Source organism: Tiliqua scincoides, chromosome 1 (assembly GCF_035046505.1).
Source record: "Tiliqua scincoides isolate rTilSci1 chromosome 1, rTilSci1.hap2, whole genome shotgun sequence".
Lineage (NCBI taxonomy): Eukaryota > Metazoa > Chordata > Lepidosauria > Squamata > Scincidae > Tiliqua > Tiliqua scincoides.
In genome coordinates, this window is record NC_089821.1 from 230531684 (window position 1) to 230550782 (window position 19099).

The following is a 19099-nucleotide window of genomic DNA, read 5'->3' on the forward strand; positions in this document are numbered from 1 at the left end:
GAGATCAGTATTAGAAGTTTGACAGGGAAGTGCAAATATTGCTCTATTTGAGCTCATTGTTTTTAGTTTTTAAAAGATATTTTTCAAATTAGCTTTTAAAATACTGTACAATTTATCTCCTATGAAGTGCTGATGCTTTGTTTTTTGTTGTTTTTTTTTGCTTTTTCCTAGTATTACGATTCCTGAAAAGCTCGATTACTTTATTAACAAATATGCTGAACATTCCCATGATAAATGGTGCACGGAAAAGGTAAAATTTATATATTGTGTTTTTTGTTAAGCATATTTAAGAACATAAGAACAGCCCCACTGGATCAGGCCATAGGCCCATCTAGTCCAGCTTCCTGTATCTCACAGCACCCCACCAAATGCCTTCCTATTTAGAATAGGAAGAATTTATCTGCCTAATGTTCTGAGCAAGTTCTTCATGTCTGTACTCATCTTGGAATCTTGTTTTGTGCTGCATTATTAAAATTTTTTCTTTAATTAAAGGTGCTTTTTGATCCACTTATCCTCTCAGCGTTTTAGCTAATTTAGTAGTCTCATTCCATCATCACTTAAATCAGGGGTGCCCAAACCCCAGCCCAAGGGCCACTTGTGACCCTCAAGGACTCCCAATCTGGCCCGAAGGGAGCCCCCAGTCTCCGGTGAGCTCTGGCTCTCTGGAGTCTTGCTGGAGTCCACACTGGCCCAACACAACTGCTCTCAGCTTGAGGGCCAACTGTTTGACCTCTCGTGTGAGCTGTGGGATGAGAGCTCCCTCCACTGCTTATTGTTTCACATCTGTGATTCAGCAGTGGCAGCAAAGGAAAGGCCGGCCTTGCTTTGTGCAAGACCTTTTATAGGCCATGAACTATTGCAAGACATACATTCATTCATTCATATAAGTTCCATCTCTAATATATTCATTTATGTAAACTTATTCAAATTTAAAATGTAAATTAACTCTTTTTTCACCGGCATAGTGTCAGAGAGATGATGCAGCCCTCCTGCCAAAAAGTTTGGATACCCCTGACTTAAATGATTAATTTTAATAAGGATATTTATATCACTTTTATTATTAGCTCAGTTATTATCACCAGCAGCCTTCAGATGTTTGTAGTGACATTCTTGTCTCTTTATAAAGACAGGGAAGTAGTGGTGCAGGATTTTTTGTGGCAGTGCCCATTTTGTGGCACTGATGTCGTTTTGGTGCCAGGGAAAGATAATTTTATTTTTGAAGGCCTTTTAATGTCAGAATTGTTATGATGGTTTAATGCTTTCAGTTCTTATCTGCTGCTGGTTTGTTTTGAATGTATTTTAATCACTGTAATTTTTGTTTTTTTAATATAAATTCTGGTACCATATTGTTGAAGACTAGTATGTAACTTTTAAAAATAAATAAATAGATCTGGAAAAATTGCATTTGCTTGATCCAATAATTTCTACTTGCAGATCTGCTCTACCAATAGGGCAAATGGCTGCTGCAAGGGGAAACCATGGTTATAGCAACCAGGGCAAAGTTGCAGTGCTCCTGTACCATGTGCACACTGTTTAATTTACAGTCAGTGTTATTAAGTGCCATCCTGATAGGCAGAAAAAGGAGGAACTCCTTGAGCATAGCATAGGTATGCAGATTTTTGGGTCCCCGAGTCAGGGTCCATCAGTTAAAATGTACTTACTTTAAATCCATATTTACTATTAAGAATTCTTTCTTAGGTAATCCTTAATAGGTACACAAGTTATTATTACATGATCATTCTGAATATGGAATTTCATTACTGAAAACATAAGAAAGGTCAAAATAAAGTCAAATGATCAATATAAGTTCAATGTTATGGTCAAAAGATGATAGTATACCAAATTCTCTAGGAGGATTTCATGTAGTATATTGCTAGTATACAAAATGAACTTCCAAACCATAAATGTCATAAGGATTCCTAACTTCTCCCATTCTCTCTTTTAAAATTTTGTCAGTTTGCAAATGGATGGATATACGGAGAAACATTCTCAGAATCTTCCAAAGTACAGCCATTAATGAAACAATATAAGTTATTATCAGAAAAGGTAAGAAGTTCATATGTCAATTTTTTGTAGTAATTTTTGTTTTGATTACTATGGAGCCACCTAATTTCAGTACTTTTCTCGAAGAAAAGAAAATCCTTGGTACTTAGATGAAATCTTGCTGTTTCTTCCCTTGGATATAGGACATTCTCAGCTGGGTTAGGCCAGGTCTTTTTGGACAGTGGGAACTTCTCACTAATCTGTAATTTGTGTTAGTGCTAATTGACACTTGAAGGGCACAATCCTATCCCCTTATGTCAGTGCTTTCCAGCACTGACATAAGGGCAATGCAGCTCTGAGGTAAGAGAACAAACATTCCCTTACTTTGAGGAGGCCTCTGTGAGTGGCACCCAACTGCAGGATGCAACACATGTCCCATTGGCAACGCTATGTCAGAGCTGGAAAGCACTAACATAAGGCGTTAGGGTTGCACCCAAAGTGTGATTGCCTTTATTGAATAAAGGTTTAACAGAATATCCCTCTCCCCCTCAGCTACTTGATCACCTTGTTCTTTTCCTAGGAAAAAGAAATTTACAGATGGCCAATCAAAGAGTCTCTGAAAACCATGCTTGCTTGGGGATGGCGAGTTGAAAGAACAAGGGAAGGAGACACTATGGCTCTTTATAACAGACCACGTCGAATATCGCAGACAAGTCAGGTATATTCTGTATCAAGCTGCAAGTGTTTCATAAGCATCTGTTTTACATGAAATGTGTTTTCACTTCTAGACTGTATTTCACAGAAATTTTGGGATAAGTTCTTATGACATCATTATATAAGCAAAAACATTTTCATCTGTCTGTAGTGTTTGAAAGAGGAATTGCCTTAAGGACCACCATATATTAGCTCTTGGTTTTAACCTGAACATCTTAGATTTTGCTCTAGATTCTTGTGCATGCAAATTTTTATTCACCGTAGATACTCCCCTATAAGTCGATCTCACAGATAAGACGAGGGCAGGTTTTGAGCCCCAAATCATGGAATTTGGTATGACCCTCGGATAAGATGGGGGTTTAACTTAGGGAGGTATCTGACTATAATTTTGTCTGATTTTACCCGAGGCTGGATCCTGAAAAATAACCTCCCAGTAATTGTTACCTAAGAACTGTACAGTCACTAATTTATTAAAAACACAGTATATATACATAGTATGTATACATCTATACATACATGTATACATACATACACTATTTTTAATACTGCTTTTGCTATACTATGTATACAATTATACAAGTATACAAGGACGGCTGCTGATGGCTGCAGTGGCAATTGCTCTGCCCTGCCCTGCGCTTGGAGCTTGTGCAGCTGGGAAACAGCCTGAAAGAGCACTTGGAGGACACCGGCACCACACCCGCAGGCAGCTGCGAACGCTCAGCACAGCTGACCCCCCTTGCACAGCTTCCTGTGCTCACCCCAGCCTGCACAGCTTCCTCTCAACAGAAGATCGCTCGCTCCCTTGCTCCCTCCCACAACAGTGATTGGCTGGCTCACTCGCCTCCCCCCCACCCTCGCTGCTTGTCTGCCCCGGAGATAAGGCGGGGCAATGATTCAGGCTGCTTTTCTGGGAAGAAATTGTTCGCATTATAGGTGAGTATCTATGGTATGTAACTAGGTAACTAACATAACTGAGGCCAGACCAAACATATGAAAACCTACATGGTAATGAGTGTTTTTCATAGAATAAATCCATTAGAATGTAATAGCTGTGTGGGTTTCCTTAGTCTGTGGATTTTGCGCCATGCAATATCCAAGTATCTCCTTGTCACACTGTTATAGTGCAATCCTATCCACACTAGTGCTGGCAGAGTGCACATGTTGTTGGAAATGTGCTATAAAGCATGTTGTGACAGTGCAGGTGATCATGGCACCAGCAGGAAGACATGTGCTGTCCTGTCAGTGCTGGGCCAGCATGCACCAGAGTAGGTAAGCTCTTCTCAGACCAGTGGAATGGGGTAGGGACGGGGTGAGGGTAGGGGCGAATCAGCCTGAGAGGGGGAGGACAGTGGCTACTGCTGTATCCTACCCTCCCTCCCAGGTCTGAATTTCTGGCACAAGGCTGCTCAGACCTGAATCAGTGATTTTGCTGGTGCAGGCCCAAGCAGTCCCACAGGAACTGCTGGGGCTTTCCCCAGGGCAAGGGGACAAATGCCCCTTACTGTGGGGAGAACTTCAGTGGCCTTTTTTTCCTGTGCCAGATACAGCAGAGACCATTCTGGTGTGGGAAGTTAATTAGGACTGGGCTATTAGTATATGAGATTGCAATCTTCCATATCGTTTTTAAATACAGTCATGCATCGCTTAAATAGAGACTGGTTCCCCCATTGTCAAGTGAGGCTTGACATCCTGCATCCTGCCTTTGCAAGGAGGTGGGGCAGCTGCATATGTCAGAGCTATTACACAATGCATATGGAGAGCCCTCCCTTTCGAAACCCTGCAGAAAGGAGTCAGGGTGGAATCTTTACATTCCCATCTTTTCATCAGTGGAGTCTTTGGTACTTTCTTGATAAGTTCTGTTCTTTACCAAGAAAGTGGGGTTTCCCATCTTTCAGTTTTTCCAAGGTTGTCTTTGTGCTTGGGGAAAACAACCTCCTGTTAATGTCTAATCTGCATATTTGGAGTGTGCGCCAGCATGCATGATGGGTTTCTCTTCCCCTCCCCCCTTTTCCAAATCCTGCAGTAGGGGGGTCCAGGACTAGAATATTTCCATTTCTATCTTTTCTCCATGCCAGGAAGGGAAAACTGTTGTGCATGCTGGCAGACACACCCCCAATATGCAAAATAGATAGGCCCTGGGTGGTCATGGGGCTTGTTTTTCCTGTGCATGAAGAAAATACAGGTTGAGACTAATTATTTGCGTGGGCTCCCTTCCAAGCACTCAACTGGATAAAAAAAACAAACTATGGCAAATAGTTTCTTTGCTCCAGTGATTGAAAAACAGCCTTGCTGACCTTTTGACTCTAAGAGTCATTAAGAAGACAATCCATCAGCACTTCACTCAGCCTCTCCTTCACCAATGCAAAATGATCACATTTCTTTCAAGTGCTGGGGGAAGGGAGGGGTCCGAAGGAGAAAGATTGATGGATTGTTAGCCTGCTGCCCTCTCTCTCTCATTAAGGAGGCTGTTGTTCAGTTTTTAAAACTGATTTTAAAGGGATGCATTTTTCCCTTCTCCAGGGATCAGCACATTCCTTCTCATTTGCAGGGACCATTCCTGTTGAGTCAAATCAGTGTATAAAAAATCCATGTATAAATAGGCTGGACCTGTAAAGTGAAATTGGTAGTGTTCCCTGTTAAGAACTTCTCACTCTTGCTGTGGTCTGCAGAACTTGAAGCTTGGGGAGGTGGAGGTGAGGCCCAGGTGTGTTTGTCCTTGCCTCCACTGGACGTGAATGAATGAATGGTTCTAGAGTGACTAATTGCATCCATGAATACCAAAAATCTCCTTTCTTTAGATCTGAACAAGAGGGTTGTCCTGGGAAACCACCCAATCAGTTCCTGCCAATAATAAACTTAAATAAATTCTAAATTCTAAAAATAAATTCTGGGGAAACCTTCTTGCTTGGAAGCAGGGAGGGAAGCCCTTTTTTCAAAAGGGGTTTCCTTTCAAGGGAACCTAACTTCCATGGTTGAACAGAGCTGCAAAAAACATGGGGGGGGGGGAAGCTTCCCTGTGAAACTTGGGATGGAGAATCATGGTATATGTCTGAATCAGTAAGTTTCCTGCCCTGAGAAAGGCAAAGCGTCAGTGGGGCTGGAAACTCTGGTTTCTTTTGGCAGGAAAATGCTGCTGCGATTTCTGCAGACCCAGGAAGTGTGCCAGAGGATGATTAGCCATGCAGGAGAAGAGACTGGCATGTCTTGAGCACCAAAGAAACCCCTGGATTGCAGTGAATGTGTGGCAGACCCCATATGAGTCTGAAACCCACGTATACGACTCACAGATGTATTTTCCTACAGACTAGCTAGGTGTTTGGTCTGGACCTGAGTTAACAGTGTGCAGACAGTGACTGTTTTTTGCAGTAAGTAGATGCTTTTGTGTAATTAAATTGTGCCCAGTTCTCATTAAACTGTAGGATTTTGCAAATAAAGACAGATGAAATTGTCAATTATGCTTTTCCTGTGTATTTGTTAATAAACTTCTTATCTTCTTATTAAACTTTTTGTAGACAATGTTTGTGATCATTATTTTTCTTTTCTTAATACTTATTCAGGTTTCTGTAGATCTTGTCCATGGCTATACCCCCCGGGCAATTGACATGAGTAATGTTACCCTCTCAAGAGAGCTGCATGTAAGTTATATCACAGCTAATGCCATTTATTTGGAATGTTTTAGGAAAACTCCTTAACTGCAAACAAAAACAAAACAACTTCTGCTGTTTTGTATTACATACAAATTCCATTATTATCCTCTGGTACTTATCATTCACCCAGATATCTCATCATTTATTTAAAATGTAATTTCACTCTGCTAGTATTTTAATTAAAAGATTCTGCAAGCACTTAATAAAGAATTTTTTTTAGCATCAAAAGCAGTCACTGAATTGTGCTACTGGTCAAAAGCAATCCCTGCACTTCCTCATTGCTCTTTCCGTATTAGCAGCTGTGGAAGGGGAAATAACCTTATATGCTTGTCACTCTAGCTATCATAGTCAGCAACAGCAGTCACATGCGCTTTGAGCTTGGGTAATTTGTTTCTGCAAATCTTTCTGTTTTTAGAATTATTCTAGTTTATTCTACCACTTTCACAACTGTTTGAATTTGTACATAGAATCTATATAGTTTGGATTTTCCTGAAGCAAAGCTTTATAATAATATATCAATATAATTATTATTTAAAAGAAAGTTTGATGTTTAAATATAAAATATAAATACAAAATATATATATTTATTTTCTTCAGGCTATGGCTGAGATGATGGCTGAAAATTACCACAACATATGGGCCAAAAAGAAGAAAATGGAGCTGGAAGCAAAAGGTTAATCTTCCATTGTTTACTTTATAGCTCTACAATAATGTGAATGATTAGCAGGGTAATCTAACAATATCCTCTCTCCTGCTACCCTCTCCCACCCCCTGTGCCAGCCAGCCTGCCTGGGCCAGCACAAACTCACCTGGCACAGTTCTAGTGCAGCGAGGCCAGTGCACATTTGTGCACTACTCTCCTCCGAAGTAGGTGCAAACATGGTTTGCACATTCGTGATGCTTGGGAACTGGCACAAAGGCTGTGTACCTGTTTGGGAGAGTGATTTGGATTGTGTTGCCCATCGTATAAATGGCAAAATAGCCACTCGAACAGCAACTTCTTTACCATCTGTTTTGAAGCCCAAGTGCTACACCGTGATTTCCTACATGAATAGTACTTTCTAAAAGTGCTTTTTTCATACCATGTAAATTTAGTATAGTTTAATTTAAAATATGGCATAAAGGTAACCAGTTGCAATGTGTGTCCTAAAAAGAAGGGAAACTAGTTAAAATATGTGCCCTCAGTGTTAAAAAGAAATGAAAAGTGTTTTTTTTTTTTCCAGTCAGTGAATTCATTAATTCTTGACTGAGGCTTGCAGCATATAACTGAAGAATTTGAATTTCCTTTTAGCTAAATGACAACCTAATAACTATAACCTGTCAAATTGAGAATTTATTCCTAACAGTAAGCATGAAAAGCAGATAATAGGAAAAGGAAGGTGGGGGTTAAAACCCCAGAATATGTAGTTAAGCATTACCTGTTTTAGCAGTGAGGGGGTGGTGATGTGCTGAGAAGTGGGATCAGCTATTCAAAACTGTCACTTTTTAAACTTTTTTAAAAGACAACTTCTTTCTTTCAGCTTTTAAAAAATCCTAATGGAAAAGTTTTAGCAAAGAAATTGTTGGTATCTTTTCTTAGATAGGTAGTTCTAGGCCTCAACGATTATTAACTTCATACATAGCCATACCTATTTCTTGTCATGCTTATTTCTTGTTCAAAATCTTTAAACAATTTTTCAGAGATGTGTATCATGTGCTAATTTGGTATATACTAGTTGCAATGACTTTAAACATTTGTTGCTGCCACAAAGGCTAAATAGTCATTTGTGTTTGCTAAAACTAAAGTTTTCATGACATAGCTCCACTTAGGGCCCAATCGTAAGTTACCTCAGCACCAGTACTGATCTCCAGTGCTGACACTGGGTGTCATGAATATGCCATAAGGCACATCCGTGACACCCTGCGAGGAGTTGGCGCTTTAAAATATGTTTAAAGAATTATGAAAACATCTATTGATATTTCAGATTAATGGAATAATATACCATACACTGTTATCTGCCATACCTCTTATGTTACTGCTTTGTGACCTTATTACTTTCTCATTTTCCTAACATGACAGTGGGAGGGGGGAACCATCCCTTACTTGTTCCCTATGATACACTGACAGCCAAGGAAAAAGCAAAAGACAGAGAAAAAGCTCAAGATATCCTTAAATTCCTACAGATCAATGGATACGTGGTCTCCAGGTACATTCTAATCCTATATTATTGGACTTTTTGTAGTACTCTGAATTAAACCTTCTGAGTATGCTTACTTATAAAGGAAACAATATTTAGAAAGCATACCAGAGCAATATACAATTGCTTTCATCTGAAAATACGGAAATCAGGAAGTGAATTTGAAATAATGTTGGAGTTGTTATGTTTGCATTTCTATTTCTTAAATATTTGTTAGATTCCACAGATGCTAAATACAGTATTCATTTGCGCTTGCAAAAACTAAAATTCTTATGAAATAGCTACACTTGATTGTTAAAGTTGGTACATACAACAAATACGAATAGCAGTTAGTGCAGTGGTTCCAAACCTTTGTCCTAATGAGCCTCCTCAGGTTAAGAAAAATTGTTTTGAGTCTCTTAAACATAACTATGATAAAACAGAAACATAGTTCAGCTAGCAACAACTTGCTTGTCCAGGAGCAGGCAGGCAAAGTTAAAGGAGGTAACTGATCACACAACCCTGAGGGAGCTCCTTCTAAAGAAGAGTTCACAGTTGTGTTAAGCAAAAGAATAGAAGTGAACCATTGTAGGTATATGAAGAAAAAGTCATCTGAATTGGAAGGGGTAGACAAGGACAATGCATACTAAAACTTCTGGACAAATCAAAGTTAGCAAAGGAACTGGGCAGACAGAGACTTATCGAGAGAAAAACTCAGATCTTCGCTCAGCATTGCTTATACTTCTTTAAGGCGGTAAGCCTCAAGTATCTCTAGAGTATTTAAGATGTGGTATTTCCTGCCTCAGGTTTTCAGATTTTGTGGTTTTCATACATCATGTTGTATATAGGTGTTCATTTATTTTCTCATGCAGATGATATTTTTCTTTTGGAATATGTTGTGAACAAGCCTAACTCAAAGAAAGCTCACCCTCAGAGCATTATGTCAACATAATATTTATTATTTGAATCTAAAATTATGAAAGTTCCAGCTGTGAACCAATTTGTATTTTGTAAAACCAGACTATAACCAGACTGTAAAATTCAGACTAATTTACTTGATAATGAATTAAGAGAAATTTTTGGGTGGAAGAGTAAATACATTATTCTTTTCTGTATTTTTCCAAACTTATAGTTGAAAATAGGAAATTTGTGTTCATCTACTTAGTCTTTTTTATATTTATAAAAGGAGTTTGTGGCAGTTTTTATGTTGCTTTCTACCACCCCCATTTTATCCTTACAATAGCCCTATGAAGTAGGTTATGTTCAGAAAGAGTGACTAGCCTAAGGTTACACAACAAGCATCATGGCTGAGAAGCAATTTGAAGCTGGGTGTCACCTATTGTCTCCTCCCATTATACCACATTTATTAGTTTTCATGCTTTTTACTGGAATGTGGGTTATAGTTTATAATTCAGAGCGCATTTATGTGTTAGATAACATCCTTTCTGTGCAGTAGTAATATTTGTACTTTGTAATATTTCATTCTGTTCTCAGTTGAAATATTAAACCATACTTTTGACATGACAAACCTGAAGGAGCTTTGGACTTGCATGCTTCCTCCTCCTCTTCCTCAATGCACTGTGTTTCTCTGCCTTCCTGGTTTGTGATGAACCACAGCTTATCATTACATCTGAATGGGGAAACTATGGTTTGTGCTTACTCTACAAATCAGGATTGCAAACCAGAATCAAGCTCTGATTTACAACCATCTGGTCTACTTGCAGGACATGTGCAGACCAAAGTTTGCCAATTGGGATGAAACAGCAAGTATGATTTACTGCAAACCAAGACGAGAATAAGGAGGGAGAGGGGAGTCCAAGGGTCATACCAGGCTTGTAAACATAGCAGCTGGGCATTACTATATACAGGTCCAACCTACATGGATTTTTTATACACAGATTTGACTCAACATGAATGGCCACTGCAAATGAGAAGGAATGTGTTGATCCCTGGAGAAGGGGAAAAATGAACCCCCTTTAAAATGCTTTTCTTAGTGTTCTAGAGATTTTTATCTCAACATGATGAGAAGGGCCCTTTAAATTAAAGGAGAACAGTCCTTTACAATAGTTAGAGAGAAGGCAACCAGCTGACAATCCATCAATCATTCTCTCTCCAAGAGACCCCCTCCATTCCCCCTGAACACTTGAAAGAAAGATAATCTTTTCTAAGGGCTTGGAGAGAGACTAACTGTTGGATTGTTATCTTAATGGCTCTATCTTAACATCACAAAGGTCAGCAAGGCTGTTTTTAAATCACCTGAGCAAAAGGGCTTTGTTTTTTAAATTGACTTGCTATAGTGATTTTTGCAATCTGCATGAGTTCTGGGAAGGGAACCCAAGCAAATAATGAGACTCAACCTGTATCTTAAGCAAGCCACAAGGTTACAAAGCTGAATGGACAGAATCATAACAGGAAATAAAATCAATCTATAGAACACATTTGCTGCTGTATTGAATAGATAGGGTCAAAGCTAGTTTTGCATTATTTGAGAGTGGTTATGTCTCATTTTGTGTGAAATTTTATTCCAGGGGTCTAAAGGACCTAGAGTTAGACACACCTTCCATCGAGAAACGGTTTGCTTACAGTTTTCTTCAGCAGCTGATAAGATACGTAGATGAAGCCCATCAGTATATTCTGGAATTTGGTGAGCAGTTATAAATATGTATATCATATTATGTTATAAAATGATCTTTCAGGATGTTTTTATCTGGATTGTCTTAAGGGACTAACGTTAAAAAGGTTTATTATATATATTCTGGATATCTGAGGAGCCACCTTCTATATGAACCATTTGAGGTGGCCATCTATATGTGCCACCTTTGGCAGAAGCCAAAGTGGTGACAACAAGGGGTAGGGCCTTCTCTGTGGATGCCTGGTTATTATGGAAGTCCTGGTAAAGCTGTGTCTTCCATGTCAGCCTTCCAGTGAGGAAAAATGTTTAGCATTTTCACTCAAGTTCTGGTGGCTTGCTCTGTTGCAGTGTATCTTGTGGTGAGCTACATAAGAAAAGTTCACAAAACAATTTAGGGCACAATCGTACCCTGCACTGGAACAGGCAAGCCAAGAGGCTTGCACTGTATCCAGCACAGGATAGGGACCCAAGGCAGCTCAGCCAGAGGCAAGGGAAACTTTTCCCCTTACCCCTGGGTAATGCGCTCTTGCCCCTATGGGTCTCCTCAGACTTGCACCACCTCCTGAGGTGGCACAAGTCCAAGGAAATTGGAGCAGCTTGAAGCTGCTCTGATCTCCACAGGAATAGGGGTTGGGATCCATCATAACTTAATAAAATTAATAAAATAAATAAAAAATTAATAAAATAAAAATAATAAAAAATAACTGCCAGATCCCCTCCCCACCTGTCCACCCCTGGGGCCGCTTACCGCCCACCCTCCCCCGTCCAGGAACACCTCCCTCCTATCTTCCTCCTACCCACCCCAGAGCCTTGGGTCAGCCCAGCTGGGCCAATGCAAGTCAAGCAAAGGAAGCCGGTGCAGAGGCTTGTGTCAGCCTCCGCAGGCCGGTGCACCTCTGAGAGCCGCCCCGGCTTCCTCTCGATGGCACGTTTGCGACCCTCCTGGGCCGGCATATGGTTGCCTCAGGATTGTGCCCTTATATAGCTAAATGAATGGTTCCATTTCCCTATAGTGTTCACAGTCTAAAAAATGCAGAAGAAACACCACCACAAAACTGCAAGAAAAGATACTGTGCTGGGGTGAACAGGGATAGTTGCTTTATCCCTACTAAAGATAAAACAAACACCACAAGCAAATGCCATTTTGTCCAATGAGTAGGGGAAAATTCCAAGTATTTTCCAAGATGAAAATGGTCAAATTATAGTTTGCCTGAAGATAGCAATGGAATAATCTGGAATCTCAAAACTTTAATTCTGAGGAATGTCATCCTTACCCCTTTCCCCCAAAACTTAGGAACATTGTTGGCCTTCACTATATGCTTCTGAAATTTTGGAAAACTGTTTTTTAAAATTTGTTTTCAATACAATTTGTATGAGGATTTTCAACTTTTATTAAATAACATGGTGAAAATTTTTAGTTTTTAGTACATTTCTTTTAGGACAGATTGTTGCTTTTATAATACAGTTTTAATTGAATAGAGTTTTAATATAATCGAGTTGGGTGGTGATGTAGAGAGTGGTTGTGGAGAAATGAATATAAATTTTTCTTATTAATTTTAATACTTCTCAAACAAAGTTTAGCGTAGTATGTTGTAATGGATGACCTCTTAAACAGAGAACCTTACTGGGGTTAGTATAGCTCTCTATACATATATTAAAGTTTGCAGCACAGAATGCATATGAGAGAGATTCCGTTAAGTAACTATAGGTAGTACAAAAGTGTTCATATTGTCTGTAACATATTCAAATTGAATCTTTAGCATTTTTCTTTTTTCACACAGATGGTGGCAGCAGAGGCAAAGGAGAACAATTTCCTTATGAGCAAGAAATCAAGTTCTTTGCTAAAGTAAAGTATATGCCTATTTTCCTGCAACTTTCAAATGTACTTGTATTATATTCCAAGCTACTAAGACTGATTATCTGTTAATGATAGTTAAGCAATCAGGCCAGTCATGGGAATGCTATAGGCACAATAGCCCCTAAGTTCAACTCCCTAAGTTCCTATACTTTGTAGCTGTGACTGGGAATAGAATCTGATAATCCCAGCAGCAAAACATGGACTCAGTGTCAGTCTGGCATCACTCAAGCAGGGGTAGGGACAGAATTGTGCAATCCCAGAGTCTGCCACAGGATAACAATGGTGAAGGGGGTGGGGTAGTGATAAAAGCTGGGATGGCATAATGGCTACAGGCCAAGTTACCAATCAGGGAATTCCCAGTTCAAATCTCTGCCATAAACTCCCTGGGTGGCTGTAGGCAAGCCATTCTCTCTCTTTTTTAACCCTCTTCTCATATGCAAGATAAATATAATGATACTTGCCTTCTAGAAGTACAACAAGGTAATACACCATAAGTGCTTTGCACATTTGAAAGCACATTCAAATATTAAATATTAGTATTACTTGTAGAAACCACTGCACAGTTGAGAACCCTCAATGTCTGGTCTGGTCTCTCCTTTCTGTCATTGTTGCTCAGGACCAGGGCACTTATCTGCGTGTTTATTCAGGAGGTCAGGATTGTGGCCTGAATTTTGAAAAATCACTCTATAGTGAGAAATACATCGAGAGAATTTGAATGCACAAGTCATGAACTGAATTATGAACAGGAGTCTTTGGGATAATTACTGCTCATTTTTTTCTCTCATGATTTATTCCAGGTTGTACTTCCTTTAATTGATCAGTATTTCAAAAACCATCGCCTGTATTTCCTTTCTGCAGCAAGCAGGCCTCTCAGCAGTGGGGGGCATGCCTCGAACAAGGAAAAAGAAATGGTAACAAGGTAAAAAGATAATAACTGATTAGCTTATTATGAAAGATAGGCAGATTTACATGCAGAGTGAAGTCGGAAGGGGAAAATTCACACAATATGTTTATCTCAGTTAATAAGCTCCCTGAATCATGTTCTTGCCATAACTGGAAGACTACTTGGAATGTGCTTCACTTCTGTGTTGATGATCATCAGTAACTGGCTACCATACCAGGCAGCATAACACATAGTACTTTGAACCCAAAATATATGAGCAAAAGGGAGACCAGAAGTTTTAAGGAATGTTCTGTATCTTTCCATACCTTTTACAATGTTGGTTTACTATTGGATAGAGTCAGCGCTTGGTAGGGAAAGACAGAGAAAAGCCATTTCTTGTTGATCTTATGAAGGTCAACCATTATTATTCTAATCAGAGGAAGATCATAATATCAGTCATATGACAGAAGAAATTTGATCCTGAACTTACATCCACTTTTTCTCTGAACACATTTACATAGTTTAAAAATAAAAAGATAAAACTCACAAGGTCTTGTTCACACTGAGGCTGTGAAATAGTGCATCTCAAGTAAAAAAAATGTATTTAAACTTTTTTTTTTGCCTTATAGGATTATTTTAGTTCAGCAATATTAAACATCTAGAAAAAATGCAAGTTAGGCTTTTTAGCAGTAACGTTTCTTTAGTATGTGAAAAGATAATTTTTTTAAATTGTCATGTTGTGATTGTGTAGGGACATATATAGCTCTTTATGGAATCATGAACTGTAGGTCCTTTCCTGCTTGTGGAAGGACCTACAAGGTCATCCAGTCCAACCTCCTAGTACAGGCTGTCCACAACCAACATTCCTAATAGATAGCTATCCAGTTACTGTTTAAAGACTTCCAATGATGGAGAGTTATGTTTGTGTTTCCTAAACATATAGGTAACCAAGATAATTGGATTTGTAACTGAAAGAATATAAGAAGAAATATTTGAATTATTACTCACAGGTCTTGATCAGATTTTTAATTTGAAAGGTATTGGTAATTTCAAAGCTATTTGCTAACATCTTTCTACAGCTGATAGACATTAGATTATAGCAGGGTAAGTCATAATGGTCTCTGGGATTTTAGTGTACCATTACATTGTAACAAAAAGAAAAGATAAATGTTCAAAGTTTTTTATAGACCTTACAAATGCTGAATGTGTCCATGACACAGCAAATGTCTATCCCAGCTGTTCCCAAACTCTCTGGGAGCCCTTCAGAGGAGTCCAGGGGCTCCCTGCACTCTCAGAAGGACGGCACTACCTGGAATAAGTTAAAAAATTAAAACCTTTTTGTCTCTGGCAGCGGCATGATCACGGCATGTTGCTGCCTTTGCCCCTCCCCTTCAGGCACTAACTGCTGTTCCCTAACTTTCTGGGAGTTCTCTTGTTCTGGGAGTTTGGGGACTGCTGTTAGTGCTTGAAGGGAAGGGGCAAACTCAGCAACGTGATCGTCACGATCATGCTGCTACCAGAAACAAAAAGGTTTATTTTTATTTTTTTTACTTATTCCAGGTAGCACTGTCCTTCTGAGGGTGAAGGGATCCCATGGACTCCTCTGAAGGGTTCCTGAAGCCGATGGATAACTAAAAATAGCTATTGTGACATACTTCCTCTTTGCAAACACAAAACCGGAAGTAGGTTGCTATCCCTTTTTTTTTTTTTAGCTATTTTAAGGCTTGGGGAGTGCTGAAGAGGTATCCATGGGTTTCCTGCATTCCCCAGAAGGCTGGTGCTGCCATGCCAGGGTTAAGTAAAAAAAACAAAACACAAAACCCTTTTGTCTCTGGCATTGGCATGACAAAGGAGATTGTGTCACTGCCTTTGCCATTGCACCACCCCTTAAAAGGGTAGAGACAGGGTTTCCCTGGCTATGGTGTCACAGTGCCCCCGTTTGGGAATCTCTGGTCTATCCTGAGATCCAATATAGCAAATACTGGCACCAGCGTTGCCTGGTCCACTTGAGTGATAGCAAAGGTAATGTGTCATTTCAATTCCATTATGTCTTGGGGCAGGGACAGCACAAACACCTTGGTTTATCCCTGGGCAAGAGAACAAATGTTCCCTTACCCAGACTTATGAGACTGTTCCCTGTGGAATGCAAGGTGCTCTGGTGTTGTGGCTGCATGGGGGGGGGGGGAGGACTTTGATAGAACTGGGCTGAGAAACTCTTGAAATACTGTTCCCTATTCCTTGGATCTAGTGTCAGTTTAGTGCGGTGGTCTAATTCATTTGCTTGCATATGTTCTGAGTCCTATAAAACCCCTCAGCAGAACTGGGTCATGCTGTTCTGGGATGTTCCTGGCTATCTTGATCTTGTTCCTCCCTCCTGTTGGTACACCCTGTTTGTTCCTGTGCACAGGAGATGTCAACAGGACTAAGGGATTTTGGAACTTGTAGTTCTTAAGAAAGCATATTACACAGGGAGGTTTACCTCTGTCTTGCAAATTATACTTCTCACAAGCCAAACTTATCCTGGGCTGTCTCAGAGCATGGAGCAGTGCTGATACAGCATCTGCTACATACTATGGGCCAGAGACCAGGCAGCAAAAAAAGGTACATAAAACATGTTTTTACTGCTGCTGCCTTGTCCCCAAGGGACACATCTTCACTTGCATCTTTTTCCTATTCTTTAACTGGATTAAATTGGTCCAAGAGTGTCAGGTCAGCAGGGGAAGATAACCCTTGCTTTCCCAATAGCAGAGTGGCACAGGAGTGTAGGGAGATAGCAAAAGAAGCAGGCGATCCCAAACAAAGCAGCAGACAGGCTTGTTTGTTGCAGAAGCATGTATTGGTGAAAGGAGCAGACAGAAAAGTAGTCATACGGTTCAGAAATCAGGGATACAGCAGGTCAGTCACCATAAGGCAGTACAAAAACCAGCAGCAGAAACTCCACCACAACAACCCACACCTGGAGTCTGTGCTTGCCCCCATATATACCGGGGCCAGCCAATCAGAGTAGGGCAACCTCATAGTCACACGACAGTCTCGTGACCCACTCTGATTGGCTGTCCAGTGGTGCATTGCACCATTCCTCCATAGCCCACGTGACTCAGCACTAATCTCTCCCCAAGTCACATGACTTCCTCCTGCAACAGGTGCAGTTGATTGCATCAGCTGTGCTACTTTGCTGATTGCTTCACACCAGGCCCAGCTATCAGGACCTCCTGCCACATCCTGGCTAATAACAATCTCAAACCTGGGATGCCAAAAACCTGACAAGGAGTGTGTGTCGAGCTTGTGCTGAGGCCATAGGATATTGGTGCTGCTGTCACCGATTTCTGCCCACCTCCCACCCTCAACATTCCCCTGGTCTGACTCAGGGCCCAATCCTATCTAATTTTCTAGTGCTGGTGCAGCCATGTCAATGGGGCATGCACTGCATCCTGTGGTGGGGAGGCAGTCACAGGGGCCTCCTCAAGGTATGGGAACATTTGTTCTCTTACGTCAGGGCTGCATTGCAGCTGCATCAGTGCTGGAAAGTTGGATAGGATTAGGCTCTCAAGCCCTCACTCCAAAAGCCCTCTCCACTGACTTACCTGCTCTAGCAGGGGCTCCTGAGATTGTTGGCAGCCCCAGCTTGCCTGCCATCAGTATTGTTGCAAGTTCCATCAGCACAAAGCCTAGGTAGGATTGGGTCATTTCCTGTTCTAGAATAAGAACTGAACTTGCAGTTCAAAATGCTACTTAATCTACTCAAGAGTGGTTAGGGTTGCCAGCCCTCTAGGATTGGCCTGGAGGCTGTAGGAATCAGCATGAGTCTCTAGGTGGCTACTGAAAACAGTAGCCACCTGGTGTTTTAGTAGGGCCTCCAGGAATGCCTAAGAATACGCTGAAAAGATTATCTCAAGGAATAGCTTTAATCAGCATTGGCAACCCCTGACACTGCATCCAGTTAGCTCCAGAAGATCTCACAAGATCTGAATGTACAGAGAAATAAGTAGAGGGGGCCCCTGTAGCCATGGATTTCATATCTGCAGATTCACTAAATCCTGGCTTCTCTGGGCCTCCTAATTTTATTTATAGTTATATTTTATTTTAAAAAGTGTATACCCTGCCTTTCCCATGCTGAAGGAAATGCTCAAGGCATCTTTCAAAACTTCAAAATCAAGTACAGAGTATCACAAGTAAAAACATCAAACAAGGTAGTAAAACACTAATTTTAACATTACATGGTAAAAAAATATCAAAACAGCAAAATTTAAGGGAAAAAAACTCAGCCAGTGGTGAACAGATAAGTCCCAGGAGGCTGTCAAGACACAGCAATATGACAGAGGCACAGAGAGGAAATATACACTTGGTAACCAAATGCCTGATGAAACAGGTATGTTCTGAGCCCTCGCCAAAAACCCATGAGAGAGGGAGCAGTTCTCAGTTCTCCTGGAAGGGACTTCCACATCTGTGATGCCACCACAGAGAAGACTTGCCCCCAATCTGCTACCCCTCTCATCTGGGACAAAGGCGGCACTTGTAGAACATAAGAACATAAGAACAGCCCCACTGGATCAGGCCATAGGCCCATCTAGTCCAGCTTCCTGTATCTCACAGCGGCCCACCAAATGCCCCAGGGAGCACACCAGATAACAAGAGACCTCGTCCTGGTGCTCTCCCCTACATCTGGCATTCTGACTTAACCCATTCCTAAAATCAGGAGGTTGCGCATACACATCATGGCTTGTACCCCATAATGGATTTTTCCTCCAGAAACTCAGAGCCCCTTCAGCTGAGGGTGCGCTGGAATGTATGAAAGGAGACGATCTTTCAGCTAGCCTGGACCCAGGTCATGAAGGGCCTTAAAGGTTAGAACTAGTACCTTGAATTGGAACCGGAAATGGATGGGTAACCAGTGTAGCAGTGGTCCAGCTGAGTCATAACGTCTGGCCCCTGTAACCAGTCAGGCCACCACATTCTGCACTAATTGCAGTTTCCACACTAATTGCAGTTTCTGCAGTAATTGCAGTTTAATGCCTTATAAGGCATTAAAAATGTCACTTCTGGTGTTTTGAAAAAACTGGAAGTGATTTTTTTTTTACCTCTGCAGCTCAGTCTGAACCTAGTAGAGGCCCAGACGGACCTGCACAACCTCTGCTAGGCTCAAATGACCCTCCGGTGGTGAGGGGAGCTCACCTCTGCAGGGTGAGGGGATGTCGTTTGCCCATATAGTAATAATAACAACTAGGC

The 19099-nt window shown here is 40.8% G+C and overlaps 1 protein-coding gene across 10 annotated transcripts in view; it reads left to right on the forward strand.

Moving 5' to 3' along the window:
• Window positions 1-19099, forward strand: part of RYR2 (ryanodine receptor 2) — a 383349-nt gene that overhangs the window by 253643 nt on the left and 110607 nt on the right. For all 10 annotated transcript variants that reach the window (XM_066617218.1, XM_066617226.1, XM_066617235.1 and 7 more), the window contains 9 exons: window positions 172-250; window positions 1957-2046; window positions 2564-2701; window positions 6255-6332; window positions 6942-7017; window positions 8404-8530; window positions 11029-11144; window positions 12914-12978; window positions 13788-13909. In XM_066617218.1, the coding sequence (XP_066473315.1) occupies window positions 172-250; window positions 1957-2046; window positions 2564-2701; window positions 6255-6332; window positions 6942-7017; window positions 8404-8530; window positions 11029-11144; window positions 12914-12978; window positions 13788-13909 (891 nt within the window). The remainder of the gene's footprint in view (window positions 1-171; window positions 251-1956; window positions 2047-2563; window positions 2702-6254; window positions 6333-6941; window positions 7018-8403; window positions 8531-11028; window positions 11145-12913; window positions 12979-13787; window positions 13910-19099) is intronic.